This window comes from Acinonyx jubatus, chromosome D2 (genome assembly GCF_027475565.1).
Source record: "Acinonyx jubatus isolate Ajub_Pintada_27869175 chromosome D2, VMU_Ajub_asm_v1.0, whole genome shotgun sequence".
Classification (NCBI taxonomy): Eukaryota; Metazoa; Chordata; class Mammalia; order Carnivora; family Felidae; genus Acinonyx; species Acinonyx jubatus.
In genome coordinates, this window is record NC_069393.1 from 6,116,718 (window position 1) to 6,134,649 (window position 17,932).

General features: G+C 43.4%; 1 protein-coding gene across 3 annotated transcripts in view; it reads right to left on the bottom strand.

Moving 5' to 3' along the window:
• Positions 1-17,294, bottom strand: part of B3GALNT2 (beta-1,3-N-acetylgalactosaminyltransferase 2) — a 59,758-nt gene extending 42,464 nt beyond the window's left edge. The window contains exons 1-2 of one of the 3 annotated variants that reach the window (XM_015080714.3): positions 17,201-17,294; positions 2,028-2,175 (exon numbers count right to left, since the gene is read on the bottom strand). In XM_015080714.3, coding sequence (XP_014936200.3) covers positions 2,028-2,175; positions 17,201-17,279 — 227 coding nt within the window. In that variant the 5' untranslated portion in view covers positions 17,280-17,294. Of the gene's footprint in view, positions 1-2,027; positions 2,176-16,398; positions 16,743-17,200 lie in introns of those variants that run through there. The other 2 variants (XM_027046970.2, XM_053207603.1) reach the window with 2 other exon arrangements.
• Positions 17,295-17,932: the final 638 nt, after the last annotated feature.

Below are 17,932 nucleotides of genomic sequence, written 5' to 3' on the forward strand. Positions count from 1 at the left end.
GAGACCGGGGAACCATGAGGATATCCAGTGGAAGAGTGATAAAGACAGGGGAGATAGTAAGTGCAAAGGCCCTGAGGCAGAAGCACAATTAGTGTACTGAACCACGGTGATGGTGACCACTGTAGGGGAAGTAGATCTAGATAAGGTCAAAGGCCACAGTAAAGACTTAGTATTTCACTCTGAGAAATCAATAGGAGGCATATGAGCAGAAAACTGACACGATTTGACTAATTTTAAAAGAAGCACTCTGGCTGCTGTATGGAAAATAAAATACAGAGGATCAAAGGTAGATGCGGGAAATTCAGATAGAGGCTTCTGCAATCATCCAGGTGAGAGGCAGCGGTGGGCTGATGGTTAGAGGACTGGGGTGCCGAGAGCAGCGGTTAAGGTGGTCAGAGGCTGGATTCTGGAGGTGACGTAAAGGTAGCACCAAGAAAAGATGCTGATGGGTTGGATGTGGCATGTGAGAGAAAGAAGAAATCAAGATAACAACATTTTATTTTTAAAACTTCTATTTTCCTGATGCCTCAACATCCTCACAAACAGGCTATGAGCATTGTGCTCAGGTGACCCGACGGCAGAGTGACAAGGCTGGTCCCTGCCAAGAGTTCTCCCTCTTGCCCTCTCCTGACTGACCTAGTGACATTCTTTTTTTTTGAATATTTATTTATTTTTGAGAGAGAGAGAGAGAGACAGAGAGAGAGAGAGGGAGGGAGGGAGGGAGGGAGGGAGGGATAGAGAGAGAGAGGAAGACACAGAATCCAAAGCAGGTTCCAGGCTCTAAGCTGTCAGCAGAGAGCCCGACGCGGGGCTCGAACTCACAAACTGCGAGATCATGACCTCGGCAAGTCGGGCGCTCATCTGACTGAGCCCCCCAGACGCCCAGGGGTCATTATTTTCCGAGATGGGAAAGACTACGTAGAAAGTACAGGTTTTAGAGGAGGTTCTGATTAGTAGTGATGAGTCTGAGGCCTTTCATTTGCCAGGTAATGGGTTCTATTATCACTGAAATCATGAATGAAAGAAACTGGTCTTGAAAAAGAATGAAAGCTGCTATGCATAAGATAGGAAATCTGTAAATGTTCACTGCCGATGATAAGAAAATTCTGCAGTTGTATAGCTACTCAGTCCCAAACATGCCAGCTTCATGCAATCCTGAGAGAGCTTCTGAGAACCAGTCATCACCTCAGTGTCCTCACATGACTAAGAGTTCAACCTCTTCCTCTTCCACTAGCCTCTCACTCTGTAACTTCAGAGGCTGGTCTCCCTGAGAAGACGAAGGCCTTGGGCTCCTAACCAATAACTAAGCCATCTAATATCAACAGATGTGCTACCAAAAGTCAACCCCGGAAGGGTAGTCAGGAAAAAGAGCATGGCATACCACACACACTGCAGATCACACGACTAAAAAAGACCACAGAACAGAAAAAAACTAAGTGCGTCTCTGGGAAGTTAGCGAAAAGCATATTCACACACAAACTTGTCTAAGCAGAGAACTCTTCTGGACTAGAACCCTTTACAAATTACTGTTCTAAATCAAAGCAGAAACAAAGCAAAATAAAACAAACTAGGTATCTATAAATAGCAGGTATGTTAACCAATGAATATAGTCTCCCCCAACTATCTTTTGGCTAAGAGCCTCAGTTAAATTTACTTTTGTGGGACACCTGGGTGACTCAGTCAGTTAAGTGTCCGACTTCGGCTCAGGTCATGATCTCGTGGTTCATGAGTTCGAGCCCCGCGTCGGGCTTTCTGTCAATGCGGAGCTCCTTGGGATCCTCTGCCTCCCTCTCTCTCTGCCCCTCCCTTGCTCATGTGCACACTTGCTCTGTCTCTCAAAACTAAATAAACAGTAAGAAAAATTTCCTTTCGTGACTCAGTTACATGGAGGGAAGGCAAAATGAAATGGCCATTTCTCCTAGGGAGAAAGGCCACAGGCCTAAATTAGCATCTCTGACCATCACCAAAGAAGTTTTTCACAACTCTTACTCAGTAAATCGGGCAAGGTGCCGACTAAGCAGACCTACCGTTGACTTAACGATGGATGTTGCATTAGATGCTTCAGCCAGGTGCTTCTTATCACATTTCGAAGTTCATGGTTATGGCGAGCTGACAACACACCAACTACGACATCATAGTGACTAGATTTCCACGGAGGAAATAAGGCCAATTGATCTAGAAATAAGCAACAATGAATTAGAAATGTCCTGTGTCAATTACTAAGTTCAGCACATAACATAAAAATTTTATTACAGAACGTATGTTCATATGTGTAGAAAATACAAAGGAATACAAAGAAAAAAATGTTTTTTTTAATGTTTATTTATTTTTGAGAGAGAGCGTGAGCAGGAGAGGGATTGAGAGAGAGGGAGACACAGAATCCAAAGAGGCTCCAGGCTCTGAGCTGTCAGCACAGAGCCCGATGTGGGGTTCGAACTGGGGAACCGTGACATCATGACTTGAGCTGCAGTTGGGCGCTTAACCGAATGAGCCACCCAGGCACCCCAAAGAAAAATTTAAAAAGCACCCAGAGATGTACCATCCAGATAACCACTCATAACATTTTTGGTGCAGTCTTTTTGTCTTCCACACACATGGATGTACTTATGCTCACATAAGTACATAAATTCTTTAAAACTAACAAGATGTTCATGGTGAGAATTGGTTTGGAAAGACATGAGAATCGGTTTGGAAAGGTGCCATGGCATAAATCACGCAAGAGTCGGCAGTAAGAGTCTGTTAGGCCACAGGCAGAATCCTGGTTCTTTTTTATGACCTAGAAAAGTTATTTAACTTCTTTCTTTTTTTATTACAGATTTTATTTTTTAATTTTTTTAAGTAATCTCTACTCCCAATGTTGGGACTCGAACTCATGACCCTGCGATAACAAGTCTTGTGTTCCAGTGAATGAGCCAACCAGGCACCCTGAAAAGTTAACTAACTTCTTGAGCCTCAGTTTCCCTAACAACAAAGGGGTGCAGTAACTCTCATGGAAGTGTTGTAAAAATTAAATGAGATAATGTGTATAAAGGTCCTGGTTTGGTACCTAAATAGTAGGCACTCAACAGCGACCAAAAGCAACAACCACAACAAATATGTGCTTTCAAAGGTGAAAGGCTACGTTACCATCAGTTAGTAACTTTGGGAAACGAATGCTGGAAGGTATCAGAACCCTTATTAACACCAATAAATTCCACAGCCGGCAGACCTTGTATCACTTGCTAAATATTCCAAAGAATCAAAGAGGAAGGCAATTATTTCCAGTGAGGCAAAAAACAATCAAGTGAGAAGTCATGGAAACGGCTCATTTTTTACTGCTGTAAGGTCTGATGGGCAGGATTACGTTAAAACAACAACAACAACAACACCAAAACCCAAAAACTGTCCTTAGAAAGAAGACAGCAGGGAAAGATCCTTTGTTTTTTGTCACCAGTTTCAAAGCTGGAGAGTTACAAGCTCATATATAGCTCTGATGAGGGATCCATTCTATCTCTTCCTCCAATGGTGGGAACTGATCCAAAATGTTTCCAAAAATAAATTCTTGAAGGCCAGAGATCTTTACTGTATGAAGTGCAATGTTTTTATACGCCACAGGACCTAGGTATTTAGTCAAAAGTCAACAAAAACATAATACTATTTTTTCAAAGGACCAATTAAAATAATATAAAGAAAATCTGGGGGACAGACAACAGGATATTTTAAGGATATTACCTTGAAACAATTCTAGAAATACAAGAATTTCTGTTAGGTTTCTAAAAAAAAAAAATCAATCTAAATGGAATAAAGATACTTGTTATTTTAGCCTACTGTGAATCCTGTAGTGAAATGAATTCTTTTTTAAAGGCAAGAATTTATCTTTATGTAAATCCAAATCTTCCTAGACCAGCTTGCTTATAATGGACATTTATTGAACACCTATAATGTACACCTATATGTACAGAGTATCATTTTTTTTAATTTTTTAAGTTTATTTTTGAGAGAGAGAGAGAGTGAAGGAGGGAGGGGCAGAGAGAGGGAGAAAGAGAACACTAAGTAGATTCTGTGTTGTCAGCGCTGAGCCCAATACCATGAACTGTGTGTGAGATCACGGCCTGAGCCAAAATCAAGAGTCAGATGCTTAACTGAATGAGCCACCCAGGAGCCCCCAGAGTATCATATTAATGCTCACAACCCCATGAGGTAGGTGGGGCTGGCTCCTTATTAAACGGAGAAGAGGCACAGAGAACTCAGTAACTTCTGCTAAGTCAAACAACTAGTAAACAGCTAGGCTAAGGTTTAATCCCAGGCAATTTAACCCCATTCTTTTTCATTTGAAAAATTTTTTAATGTTTTTATTTATATTTGAGAGAAAGAGAGAGAGAGAGAGACAGAGAGAGACAGAGCACAAGAGGGGGAGGGGCAGAAAGAGGGAGACACAGAATCCAAAGCAAGCTCCAGGCTCTGAGTTGTCAGCACAGAGCTTAACGCAGGGCTCAAAGTCATGAACTGCGAGATCGTGACCTGGGCCAAAGTCTTTTTTTTTTTAATTTTTTTTTGAATGTTTATTTATTTTTGACATAGAGGGAAAGAGAGAGAGAGAGACAGAGCACGAGTGGGGGATTGGCAGAGAGAGAGGGAGACACAATCTGAAGCAGGCTCCAGGCTCCGAGCTGTCAGCACAGAGCCCGATGAGGGGCTCGAACTCACAAACCGCGAGATCATGACCTGAGCCGAAGTCAGACGCTCAACCAACTGAGCCACCCAGGCACCCCAACTCCATTCTTTATCACTGTTCTATTAACAACACAGCTTGATGTAGCTCATCTGAGACTAAATTCTGATCTTGTATTTGTAACACCAGTTCAAGCGGTGAATTAATGATAAGCAGATCACTGGAAATTCCGGTTAGCATGTTAATTTTTAAAAATTCATGGCCCAGGAACATTCTTTCTCAGATACGTGTAACCGTACACTGGAAGTTGTACCTACTGCTGGAACTAACTCTAAATGAGTCTGAATGTGGAGAACAGTTTAAACGCTTGTGCAAAATTGGCAACGATATCCCATTTCACCCCCTACTTTTTCAGAGAAATATTGATGGTAAGTACATTTTAGTGACAGAAATGAGGTGAATTAGTAACCAGACGTAACTGACATTGATTCCACAACCAACAAGCAGCATGGGATTGATAACAAGGTATTTAAATCCCTTTTGCCTCGGTTTCCTAGCTGGAAAAAAACTGATACCAAAAACTCTTTGGCGAGTCTATTTCATCTGTTTCAATATGTCTTCCGGAAAGATTAAAAGCTAAGGAAGAGCAAAATCACATTTAACCTAAACGCCTCATTTACCTGACATCATCAGAAAACAAGGTTGTTGCACAAAAGTAAAATCGTAAAGTCACTAAAACAACCCTTTACATGCCAAATACTGCTGCCTCATTTTTGGTAGATAATTAAATCTTAGAGAAATGGATTACCTAAAACATAATTTCACCTGTTCTTGGTGGAAAAGTCTTCATGAAAAATTTCTCCAATCTGTCCCTTGCTCATTAACTCTACCCTTGTTTCAATTCAGAATCTGATCTTTCACTGGGCCATGACAGGGGCATCTACCCAGTGAGCTCTGAGTACCGTATGGAAGTGCTGAATCACTGCGTGGGACACCTGAAACTAATGTAACACTGTATATATGTTAACTACACTGGAATTAAAAAAAAAAAAAAGATTATTGGGAAGTCTCGAACACTAGATACTGGAAGGCATCGTTAATTTTCCTAATTGTGATGATGGTTTTGCGGTCATGTTTTTTTTAACATCTATCTCTAGAGATAATGTACTAAGATATTTACGGAGAGAATAAGTTATCTGTGATTTGCTTCCAAATAAACCTGTGGGAAGAACTGGGTAGGAGTGTTTGTGAAAAATATTTAACTGTAGGTGTATGAGTACATATTAATAGTTATAATCTTCTACTTCTGGGTATGTCTTAAACTTTTCATAATAAAAACTTAAAATATTGAAAAAGAAAAAAAAGCCCAAGAAACTCCAGGGCCATCCTAACAGCTTATTCCTGGTTTCTTCCTATCAGGCCAAACAAGATTTTTCTAAAAATAAATAAGTAAATAATAAAGATAACCATGTGGCAGGTGAAAATCCCATGGTTTCTGGTTGCAAATTACTTTTTGATCTCTCTGCCACTGCCAATCCTCTCTGCTTCTAATCCAGGTCTAAGCTGCTTGTGTTGAACTGCTTTCGTTCACATGCATTTCTCCCTTCCTAGCAGAAGAGAAGTACACAGGAGATTTTGGCCTTTTAAAAAAGCTTCTACTTCCTGGTGCACCTGGGTGGCTCAGTCAGTTAAGTGTCCGACTTTGGTTCAGGTCATGATCTCCCGGTTTGTGAGTTTGAGCCCCGAGTCGGGCTCTGTGCTGACAGCTCGGAGCCTGGAACCTGCTTTGGATTCTGGGTCTCCCTCTGTCTCTGCCCTTCCCCCACTCATGCTCTTTCTCTCGAAAATAATAAACATTAAAAAAATGTTTTTTAAAACCTTCTACTCCCAGATATATTGAAAAATAGGTTTCTAAAAGATTCAACCAAAAACCTGTTAGAAATAATAAACCAATTCAGTAAAGTTGCAAGATATACAATCTACAAAAATCAGTGGCACTTCTATATACTAATAACGAACTATCAAAGAAAAGAAATTAAGAAAGGAATCCTACTGGGGCGCCTGGATGGCTCAGTCAGTTAAGAGTCAGAAAACTGATTTCAGCTCGGGTTATGATCCTGTGGTTTGTGAGTCCCAGCCTCACATCAGGCTCCATGCTGACAGTGTGGAGTCTGCTTGCTGTTCTCTCTCTCCGTCCTTCTCCTGCTCTCGTGTTCTGTCTCTCTCAAAATAAATAAATTTAAAAAATTCTAAAAGAAACCAATTCTATTTACAATAGAATCACAAAGAATAAAATACCCAGGAATAAATTTAAACAAGAAGGTCAAAGACCTGCACACTGAAAGCTACAAGACACTGATGAAAGAAACTAAAGTACACAGAAAATCAATGGAATGCTATTCTGTGCTCACAGGTTGGAAGAATTTTTACATGTCCACACTACCCAAAGCAATCTATAGATTCAATGCAATCCCTATCAAAATTCCAATGGCCCTTTTCACAGAAATATAACAATCCTAACGTTTGTATGGAACCACAAAAGACCTTAAATAGCCAAACCAATCTTGGGGAAGAACAAAGCTGGAGGCATCGTGCAGTATAAGCTATTCTAAGAGGGATGATTATAGCAATACAAGCCTACCTCAACAAACAAGAAAAATCTCAAATAAATAATCTAACCTTATACCTAAAGAAGCTAGAAGAAGAACAAAATCCAAGGCCAATAAAAAGAAGGAAATAATAAAGATCAGAGCAGAAATAAATGATATACAGACTAGGGGCACCTGGGTGGCTCAGTTGGTTAAGTATCCGACTCCTGATCTCAGCTCAGGTCTTGATCTCAGGGTCATGAGTTCAAGCCCTGCCTTGGTCTCTGTGCTGGGTGTGAAGCATACTTAAAAAAAAAAAAAAAAAAAAAAAAAAAGATATACAGACTAAGAAAACAATGGAACAGATCAATGAAACCAGGTGCTGGTTCTTTGAAAACATGAACAAAATTGATAAACCTTTAGCTAGACTCATCAAAAAAGGGAGAAAAGACTCAAAATAAATACTATCAGAAATGAAGGAGGAGAAACAGCAACCAACACCACAGATATACAAAGGATTATAGGAACATATAAGGTTACTTGCCAACAAATCAGACAACCTAGAAGAAATGGGTAATTTCCTAGAAACATACAACCTTCCAAAACTGAATCAGTAAGAAAAAGAAAATTGAACAGACTGATTACTAGCAATGAAATTGAATCAGTAACCCAAAAACCAACAAAGTCCTGGACCAGATGGCTTCACAGGTAAATTCAAACAAACATTTAAAGACAAGTTAATATCTATTCCTCTCAAATACTCCAAAAATTGGAGAGGAAAGAAAACTTTCAAAATTATTCCACAAGACCAGCATTACTTCGATACCAAAACCAGATAAAGACACTACAAAAAAAGAAAGCTACAGACCAATGTCTCTGATGAACACAGATGCAAAAAATGTCAACAAAATATCAGCAAACCGACAATATAACAATACATTAAAAAAATCTTTCACCACGACCAAGTGGGATTTATTCCAGGGATGCAAGAGTGGGTCAGTATTTGCAAATCAAATCAACATGACTGAAAGATATATGCACCCCTATGTTTATTGCTGCATGATATTTACAGCAGCCAGGATACAGAAGCAGTCTGAGTGTCCATCCATAGATGAATGAAGATGTGCTATATATACACAATGGAATGTTACTCAGTCATAAAGGATGAGATCTTGCCATGTGTGACAACACGGATGGACCACGAGGGTATAATGCTAAGTGAAATAAGTCAGAGAAAGATGAATACCACATGCTTTCACTCATGTTTGGAATTTAAGAAACAAATGATGAAACAAAGAAAAAAAGAGACAAATGAAAAAGTAGACTTTTTTTTAATGTTTATTTTTGAGAGAGAGAGAGAATGAGAGACAGAGAATGCCAGTAGGGGAGGGGTAGAGAGAGAAGGGGACAGAGGATTAGAAGCAGGCTCTGCACTGACAGCAGAGAGCCTGACGTGGGGCTCAAATTCATGAACCATGACCTGAGCTGAAGTTGGGCACTCAACCAACTGAGCCACCCAGGTGCCCCAGACCAGACTCTTAAATACGGCGAACAAACTGGTGGTTGCCAGAAGGGAGGTGGAGTCACAGGTGAAAAAACTGAAAAACAAAAAACTGGAGGCATTACGCTCCCTGATTTCAAACTGTATTACAGAGATACAGTAACCAAAACAGTATGGTTTTGGCATAAAAACTGACACACAGATCAATGGAATAGAGAGCCCAGAAGTAAACCCACAATTATATGGTCAATTAATCTACAAAGGAGGCAAGACTATACAATAGAGAAAGGAGTCTCTTTAATAGATGGCGTTGGGAAAATTGGACAGCCACATGCAAAAGAACGACACTGGACCACTACCTTATACTATACACAATATCAACTCAAAATGGATCAAAGACTTGAACATAAGACCTGATACCATAAAACTCCTAGAATAAAACATAGGTGGTAAGCTCCTTGACACTGGTTTTGTGGATGATTTTTTGGATTTGACACCAAAAGCAAATGCAACAAAAGCAAAAGTAAACATCAAACTAAAGAGCTTCTGCACAGCAAAGGAAACCATAAACAAAATGAAAAGGCAGTCTATGAATGGGAGAAAATATTTGCAAACCATGGGTCTGATAAGGGGTTAATACTGAAAATATGTAAAAAAAACAAAACAAAACAAAACTCTTACAACTCAATAACAAAAAACCCAAGTGGTCCAATTGAAAAATAGGCAGAAGATCTGAATAGACATATCTCCAAAGACAACATACAGATGGCCAACAGGTACATGAAAAGATGGTCGACATAACTCACCATCAGGGAAATTGCAAATCAAAACCAAATGAAATACCACCTCACACCTGTCAGAATGGCTAGTATCAAAAAGACAAGAAACAACAAGTGTTGGTAACAAAGTGTAGAAAAAGGAAGGTTCCTGCACCGTCAGTGGGACTATAATGTTGTAACCATTGTATTAAGCAGCATGGAGGTTCCTCAAAAAATTAAAAATAGAACTACTACAGGATCCAGTAATTCCACTTCTGGGTATTCATCCGAAGGAAATGAAAACAGTCACTGGAGAAGGTATCTGCACCCCCACGTTCACTGCAGCACTGTTTACGATGGCCAAGACATGGAAATAACCTGCGTTCGCTGACAGATATGAATGGATAAAGAAAATGTGTTCTATATAAATACAGCAGAATATTATTTGCCATAAAAAAGAAGGAAATCTTGCCATTTCTGACCATGTGGACAGACTTTGAGGGTGTTACGCTAAGTGAACCAAGACAAAGAAAGACAAAGTACGGTCTCACTTAAAAATTTTTTTTTAATGTTTATTTATTATCGAGAGACAGAGAGACACAGAGCATGAGCAGGGGAGGGGCCAAGAGATGGAGAGACACAGAATCTGAAGCAGGCTCCAGGCTCTGAGCTGTCAGCACGGAGCCCCACGCGGGGCTCAAACTCACAAATCACAAGATCATGACCTGAGCCGAAGTCGGACGCTTAACTAAGCTACCCAGGTGCCCCAGTACGGTCTTACTTTAAAAAAAAAAAAAAAGTTTATTTTTGAGAGAGAGAGCATGGGGGAGGGGCAGAGAGAGAGAGTCCCAAGCAGGCTCCGTGGTGTCAGTGCAGAGCCCGATGGTGGGCTCCATCTCACGAACTGTGAGATCATGACCTGAGCTGAGATCGGGTGTTAACCAACTGAGCCACCCTGGGGGCCCTGGGCTCACTTTTATGTAGAATCTTAACAACATAAAACACTGAACTCATATATAGAGAGAGAACAGATGGGTGGGGGTGGGGGGTGGCTAAAATGGGTGAAGGTAGTCAAAAGGTACAAACTTTTAGTTAAGAAAATAAAGAAGTCATGGGATGTAATATACACCTCGTTGCTACACTTGATAATAATGCTGTAATGCATACTTAAAAGTTGCTAAGATAAGAGAGTACATCTTAAAGTTCTCATCACAAGAAAAAAATTGTAACTGTGTGGTGATGGACGTATTGTGTTCCTTCTGCAATATATACACATACGGAATCAATGGCATACACCTGAAACTCATGTAGTAGGTCAATTATATCTCAATTACAATAACAGGTTTCTTCTATCACATAACAGCAATGTAAATCAGTCCAAAAGACTTGTGAGTACTGCTTTCCCCGGCGGAAAACCCACAGTGGATGCTCAATGAATACCTGTGACAGAATGCCCAAGTTCCTAACGCCCTTGAGCAATGCTGGCCTCTACACTTTCAGCACCCTCTGCTATATGTTGCAAGTGCCCTGTTTGATTCTGGTGTCTGAAGACAGGAAAAGAAGAAATGAAAAACTAAGAAGTAAACATGATACAACAAGACACAAAGATAATTCAGAGATAAAATGCAAGTAGCCAACAAACCTACCATAAAGTGTTCAATTTCACTCGGAATCAAGTTTGAATGAGAGCAATAAAATACCAATTTTTGCCTACATTCAAACCGACAAACATCTTCTTAAATAATACCTCAACAATTGGTATGTCAAGGAAGTGGTGAGAGTCATTTCAAGGAAATGGCTCCTCTCCTCCATCGCTGCTGGAATGTAATTTGGTCATCTTTTTCAGGACAATTTGCCAATACACAGGAAATACCTCAGAACTGTATAACTTCTGCCCAGCAATTCCATGTCTAAGAACTTATTTTTAGAAATAATCAGCGATGGGGGGGGGCACCTGGGTGGCTCAGTTGGTTAAGTATGACTTTGGCTCAGGTCATGATCTCACTGCTCGTGAGTTCGAGCCCCGTGTCGGGCTCTGTGCTGACAACTTGGAGACTGGAGCCTGCTTCGGATTTTGTGTCTCCCTCTCTTTCTGCCCCTCCCCCGCTCGTGCTCTCTCAGAAATAAATAAACATGAAAAAAAATGAAAAAAAAAAACAGCGATGCACTAAAAGATCTCTATTCATCACAGTATCATTTATCAACAGTGAAAAAGTTCAAAATACATACATCCAGGAATAAGGGATTAAATTACAGTGTATCTATATGCCAGAATATTACGCAGCCACTAAAATGATGTCGTAGAATTACGTTATACGGTTCTTCACCATATTAAGTGGATTGTAAGAACTATGTACACACAGTGTGGTCCCATTTATATAAAGCCCCAAAACAGGCAAATATCTGCCATTTGAGATCAGGGGAGTGGTTACCACTCTTGGCAGTGATGGAAGAGAGCATGAAGGGAGCTTCCGGCATGCTGTCTTAGCTGGCTGTATTCAGCTTATGAAACTAGATCAAGCTACACATTTACACGCACTTTTCTGAACGTATATGATACATCAACACGATTTTTTAAAAATACTAATTTCCCTCAAACATGCACTGTAAGTATGTGCATTCAAAAACTGTAATATAGATCATTTTTCCTGTTTTTTAAAAATAATTTCAATTTTTCTACAAAGAACTTGTTGTGCTTCTATAAGACAAAATTTTAAATCATAGGGTCATCACGGAAGGTGATTACATGATCTATAGGTGACAAAATCATGCATACTTCCCAGTTTTATTCTCTTGATTCATTCCTCCCAATTACGAAGCACTTCTGCATTCACTCTTCTAGATGGTAGATATATAGCAACAAACAAATCTTCATGTCAGGAATCATTCAAACCCCACACAATCCCTGAGGACAACATTTCTCTTCTCTAGTATGTAATATATCCTGAGGGTCTGGCAATCTGCTAGGCTCTGCACTTGGGAGTGGACATCCAAAAGTTTATTAGACCAAGGGAGGTCGACCTCAAAAAACTGTTTAAAACAGGCCCAAGGATGCTTTTTTTTTTTTTAATGTTTATTTCTTTTTGAGAGAGAGAGGGAGAGAGCATGCATGAGCAGGGGAGGGACAAAAAGAGAGGGAGCCACAGAATCCAAAAAAAGCAGGCTCCAGGCTCTGAGCTGTCAGCACAGAGCCTGACACGGGACTTGAACTCATGAACTGAACCATGAGATCATGACCTGAACCGAAGTCGGACGCTCACCCCAGTGAGCCACCCAGGTGCCCCTAGGCCCAAGGATTCCTAAGAATCAAACCAAAATTTCTGTTCTCACATGTACCCTCTCAGACGAATCAGACTGATCACAAATAAGCAGAAATCCTGAAAATGAGGGAAACGGAAATTCATCACAGATCTACTGATGAAGACAATCAGCATGCTCTCGCCAATTTCAGAAACCTCCCCAAACACCTCACTAGCACAAGAACCAGCCACCACTCTCCTACTCCTCCTCTTTACAATTCATGGGAGTGTTTACTATGAACCAGGCACTTTTCTGGGTGTTTTACTAATTGAGTCTTCACAATAACCCTATGAGATCATCATTTTATAAATAAGGACACCAAAGCACGGAGACAAGATTAACATAAAGGGATAACTTTGGATGAACCAGCGCTAGGCAAGCTTGCAAAGCAAGCGCACTTTGTCTTTGGCCTTCTGCTGGCTCCATGTCTGTTTCAGTTCGACAGACTGTGAGGACCTCGGAGCAGGGACTGTGCGTCTAGAACCGTCCCTAGCACTCCAAGCGATATGCTTCTTTCCTTTCTCTTTGGTTTCTTCCTCTCCAAACATCCCAGAAAGAGGAGGCTTCTTTTGTCTCATCATTTTTCTAAATTTGCTGTTAAATAATTCTTGCTAAGCCATTACCCCAAACGAATTATGTTTATTAGATATACCCTGTATCTATATTCTCCAGTCCAGTGTCTCTGTCTCCAGTTTCCTCATCACCCTCTAGGCGTGCTGCATTTCACAACAGACCTGCTTCCTCTTCAATAGTTGGTGACCATATTTCAGGTGTCTAACGTGAGCCACTATGTTAAAAGAAGTACCGGGTACTAACAGGACTCCCTCACTTAGTTGAGGACTCCCTGCCTCAACTAACAAGTGTCCCCTGACCTATTTAAAACAGCAGTATACCATTCTCTAGCCTCTGACACTGCTTTATTTTTGTCATCCCACTTATCAGTATCCCCTATGATATTTACTAATTATTTTCTATGTTCTATCTCCCCTTCTAATTTGTAAACCGCATGACAGCAGGGACTTGATCTGGATTACTGTTGTAATGCCACACCTACAACAGGGGTGGGCACAGAGTAGGCTCTCAGATATTTGCTCGATCGACTACAAATCAGAGGTTCTTTTTTAATATTCAGGGAAGGTAAATCTCCCTTTAAAAAAATACTGCCACAGGATGCCTGGGTGGCTGTCAGTTGAGTTGGTTGAGCAGCCAACAGGCTCAGGTCATGTCGTCACGGCTCATGAGTTCCAGCCCTGCATTGGGCTCACGGCCTGCTTCAGATCCTCTGTCTCTCCCTGTCTCTGTCCCTCCCCTGCTTGTGCTCGCTTTCTCTCAAAAATAAACATTAAAAAAAATACTTTATAAAAAAAATACTGCCACAACTTAATGAGACTGAAGACAAAGGGGCAGAAAAGAGAACAAAAACAAATCTTGAAACATTAATTTGCTGGAAGAAACAAAATCTTGGGTTTTCTCTCTCACTTTAGGCACTTTAGGCTTAAGGTATAAGAGATGAAATGTAAAAATGTTCAAATGTTTTAGTTTGAGCATGGTGGTAACACAATGGGAAAAGGAGCCGCAGGAAATTTTAGCAATCGATAGGCTTCTACTGTCTTTAGTTTTGAAAAGTAAGTTAGGAGTCCTTTAGGTTTCATTTAGATTAAAATGCCTAATTTACCATCTAACCAGAGGCACAATATCCATCTAAAGTCAAAGTTAATTTATATAACTAGTACTGATTTCTTCACCTACAGCCTGCTCCTTTTCATGGCCTACATCCTAGTTTCCTAATCTAGCTTAGTCAAACTTCACAGCAGATAAGTGCATCATCCGAACACTGCCAGGCTGGCCTACTAAGTTTAAAGCTTGACGGGGTGCCTGGGTGGCCCAGTCAGTTAAGTGTGGGACTCTTGATTTCGGCTCAGGTCATGATCTCACAGTTCGTGGGTTTGAGCCCTGGGTGATGATGGCATGGAGTCTGCTGGAGATTTGTTCTCTCTCTCTCTCTCTCTCTCTCTCTCTCTCTCTAGATCTCTGCCTCTCCCCTGCTCGCATGCTCTATCGCTCTCAAAAAAAATAAATAAACTTAAAAAAAAAAAGGCTTGAAAGCCGACTTTTTGCTTGTTTCTTGCACCCCAAAAGACTACTAAGGTCATAAATATCCTAAGAATGCTCTGCAAGTAAATTCTAGTCGTGCTCCCTCATCATACAAAAAAGGAAAGAAACTTGTATAACACAAACCTAACAGACGTTACAAAGTATTTTATATCTATCGCACCCTTTCCTTAGATCAGTTTAAAAACCCTAAACCAACCAACCAACCAACAAACCCCAACCTGTTAACAGGTAAAATGCCCTATAACAACTTTATTTTCCTTAAATAATTTAAACAGTATTTTAATTCTATTCAGGTCACACAAACAGCTTTTTCAAAGAGCTTGTGGTTCGCCTAATAGGAAAAGATTCTAAGAGACTGTTACCAGAATAAAGAACCCCAATTCCAACAACGAGATTGCTTTGAGGATTGCCCAATTAGTTTCTATGCTTTCTACTAAAAAGTTAAGGCACAGGCCCGTCTCAGAATTGCAAATACTCAATTCTAATTCTTTAAACTTTTGGATAAGAAAACAGCTGTTTTGGGGAGAAGTGGTAAGGAAAAAACTCCCCAAGTAGTTAGAACACAAGACAACTATTACCTTAGTTTAAAAACAGCCTTCTAGGTTTCTTTCTATGTCCTAAGGCAAGCCCTTAAAAAAGAAGACAAGATAAAAAAGGAAACCCATTAACAAAAAAGGGTGGTAAAACCCATTAACAAAAAAAAGCCCACTGGGTCCCAACTATGGACAAAGCACTCGATTGGGCTGTGAAATGATCAAGATTTCACTCCCCTGGGACAGTAAGCTTTAGAACAAGTGGATATGATCGCTAGAGAATTTTCTATGTTCACGTATACTTCACATTAGGAGGCTTTGCGAGCCAAACTCACAGAAACAATTCCTCTCGTATCCATGCCCTATTTCACGTCCAGATTTGTTTCACCGACTTGCATCATAGTTTCCAAAGAAAACAAAAAGGAGTATACTCTTAAGGCAAAGTTCCCGTGAAAAGCAAGACCCAGCCTTTTCAGACACGCACAGGCATCGCCCATGACACTAAGACCTCCAAGTCTAGACCGAGTTAAGTCCAACAGCTTGGGGAGGGAGCAGGCAGCCTGGCACCCGAGCCCGGGCGCACGCAGCCGCCGCCTGCGGCTGAAGGACACAAGGTTTTGCTCCCAGGGCCAGCGGGCAGGAGGCGGACAACTCCGACCAGGCCTGGGGGACAGACGAAGGACTCGCGGTGGCGGTGCCCATAAAGGAAAGCGGGAGGTGAGAAGCGGCGGGGACACGCACCGAGAAACGCGCCCTCAAGTTTGCCCGATTCAACGCCCCGAGGATGAAAAGAGCCATTTGTCTCGTGTGGGGACGGTCGCGTTCGGCCCGTCCCCCCCTGCGGGACTCCCGGCGGGGCTCCGCGGAGGAAGCCGCCCGGGGGGGGGGGGGGGCTCGGGGTCGGCCTCCCGCCCCTCGCGGCCTCTCGGCCCGCCGGGCCCCAGGACCTCACCTGCGGGGCCGGCCCCGGAGGCGCGGGCGGGCGGCGGGGAGCGCAGCCGCAGCCAGAGGTGCAGCGCGGCCCCGAGCACACACGGGCACAGCAGCACCAGCCAGTTTCGCATTGGCCGCCCCCGCCGGCTCCACCTCGCGCCCCCGCCGCGCGCCGGGCTCTCCCGCGTCCCGGCGGAGAGGGAGGGGACCCGCGAAGAGAAAGGCCGAGGGGCGGCGGCCGACGCACGCGCGACCACTCTGGGCACGCCTGCCCTCGCGCCCGCCGCCGTCCAGACTCCTGGCGGCTCCGGCCCCGCGCCTCAGGTTCCTCCAACCGCGGGCGGCGCCGGCTCAGCGGGCCAGGCCCCGCCCCCTCCTCTTGGCCTACCCTCCCCCCCCCCACCGGGCCCGCCCACCTTTCGTCTCACTCGCCCCGCCCCCTTCCCGCGTCCCCCTCCCGCGCCTGCAGGCCAGTCGGGAGCTGAAGTCCCGCTCTGGGCCCAGGCAGGGGGCGCACCCCAGTGATCCAGAGGCTCGGAAACCACATTTCCCATAACCGCGTGCACTTGCTTCCGTCACTCGGCGGTCGCGGAGGCGAAGCGCGAAGCCCCACAGGGAGCATGCGCATCCCTTCTCAACGCCTACTGCCCCCCGACGCCCCGAGGGGAGGCGGTGCCGGTCTCCCCTGTGCTCAGAGGCTGACTGACAGCACCGGCCGAAGGAAACAGCTGCCGAGGGGAAGGCTCCCGGCTGCCTCGGATTTAAAGATCTGCGTGACGCTAGGTTTAGATCACGCGGAGCTCCACTGTGCGAATGCTGACCTTCCTTGGGAGTTGGGATCCTGCCCGAGAGCAGGCCGAGGCAGTCCGAGGCGTGTGTCTTCAGCGGTGAATCATCCATCAAGTGCTAGTGCTGGTGCGCTGTGTACCCGGCTCCTTGCCCGGCCCTGTCCTCCGGGAGCTCTGGTTGGGGCCGCACCCCGGGGTCCAGCTGTGGGGCAGGACAGCTACGGTCCAGTAGGAGGTGAAATTCCACGTGCTCCCGATTCAGACGGGGGAGTGGGGCAAGGCGGCCCCTCCCCCAGGACGGAGCCGTGGCGCGGGCCGCGCGGGTCCCGTGGGAAGGATCCGAGCAGCCCTCCTCGGAGACCGGGCCCTGCCCGGCGTCGTGCAGCGCGGCCCCGGGGGCAGGAACCCCCGAGCCCGCGCTGGGACAGACACGCGAGGGCTCTCGGTTGAGGCGCGAGGCAGTCGGGGCGCACGTGCTACAACGGGGAGGGAAGGATGAAAAGGAACACCTGGGGTTGGGTTTTGTTTTTTTTTTCCGTTTCGTTTTTGGTTTTTCCTTTTTTTCTTTTTCTTTCTTTCTTTCTTTTTTTTTTCAATTCCCACAAGTTGTGGCACCAGACGGTAACTATGCTGTCGAGTAAAGTCTTGGTCGAAAGCGATAGAAAATCCATTTCAAACACGCTTAAGGGGGGAAAAAAGCTAATTTATTCAAGTAACTCAGGAGGAGTCTGGCAGTACCAGAGTCTTATTGAGTGGCAATGTAAA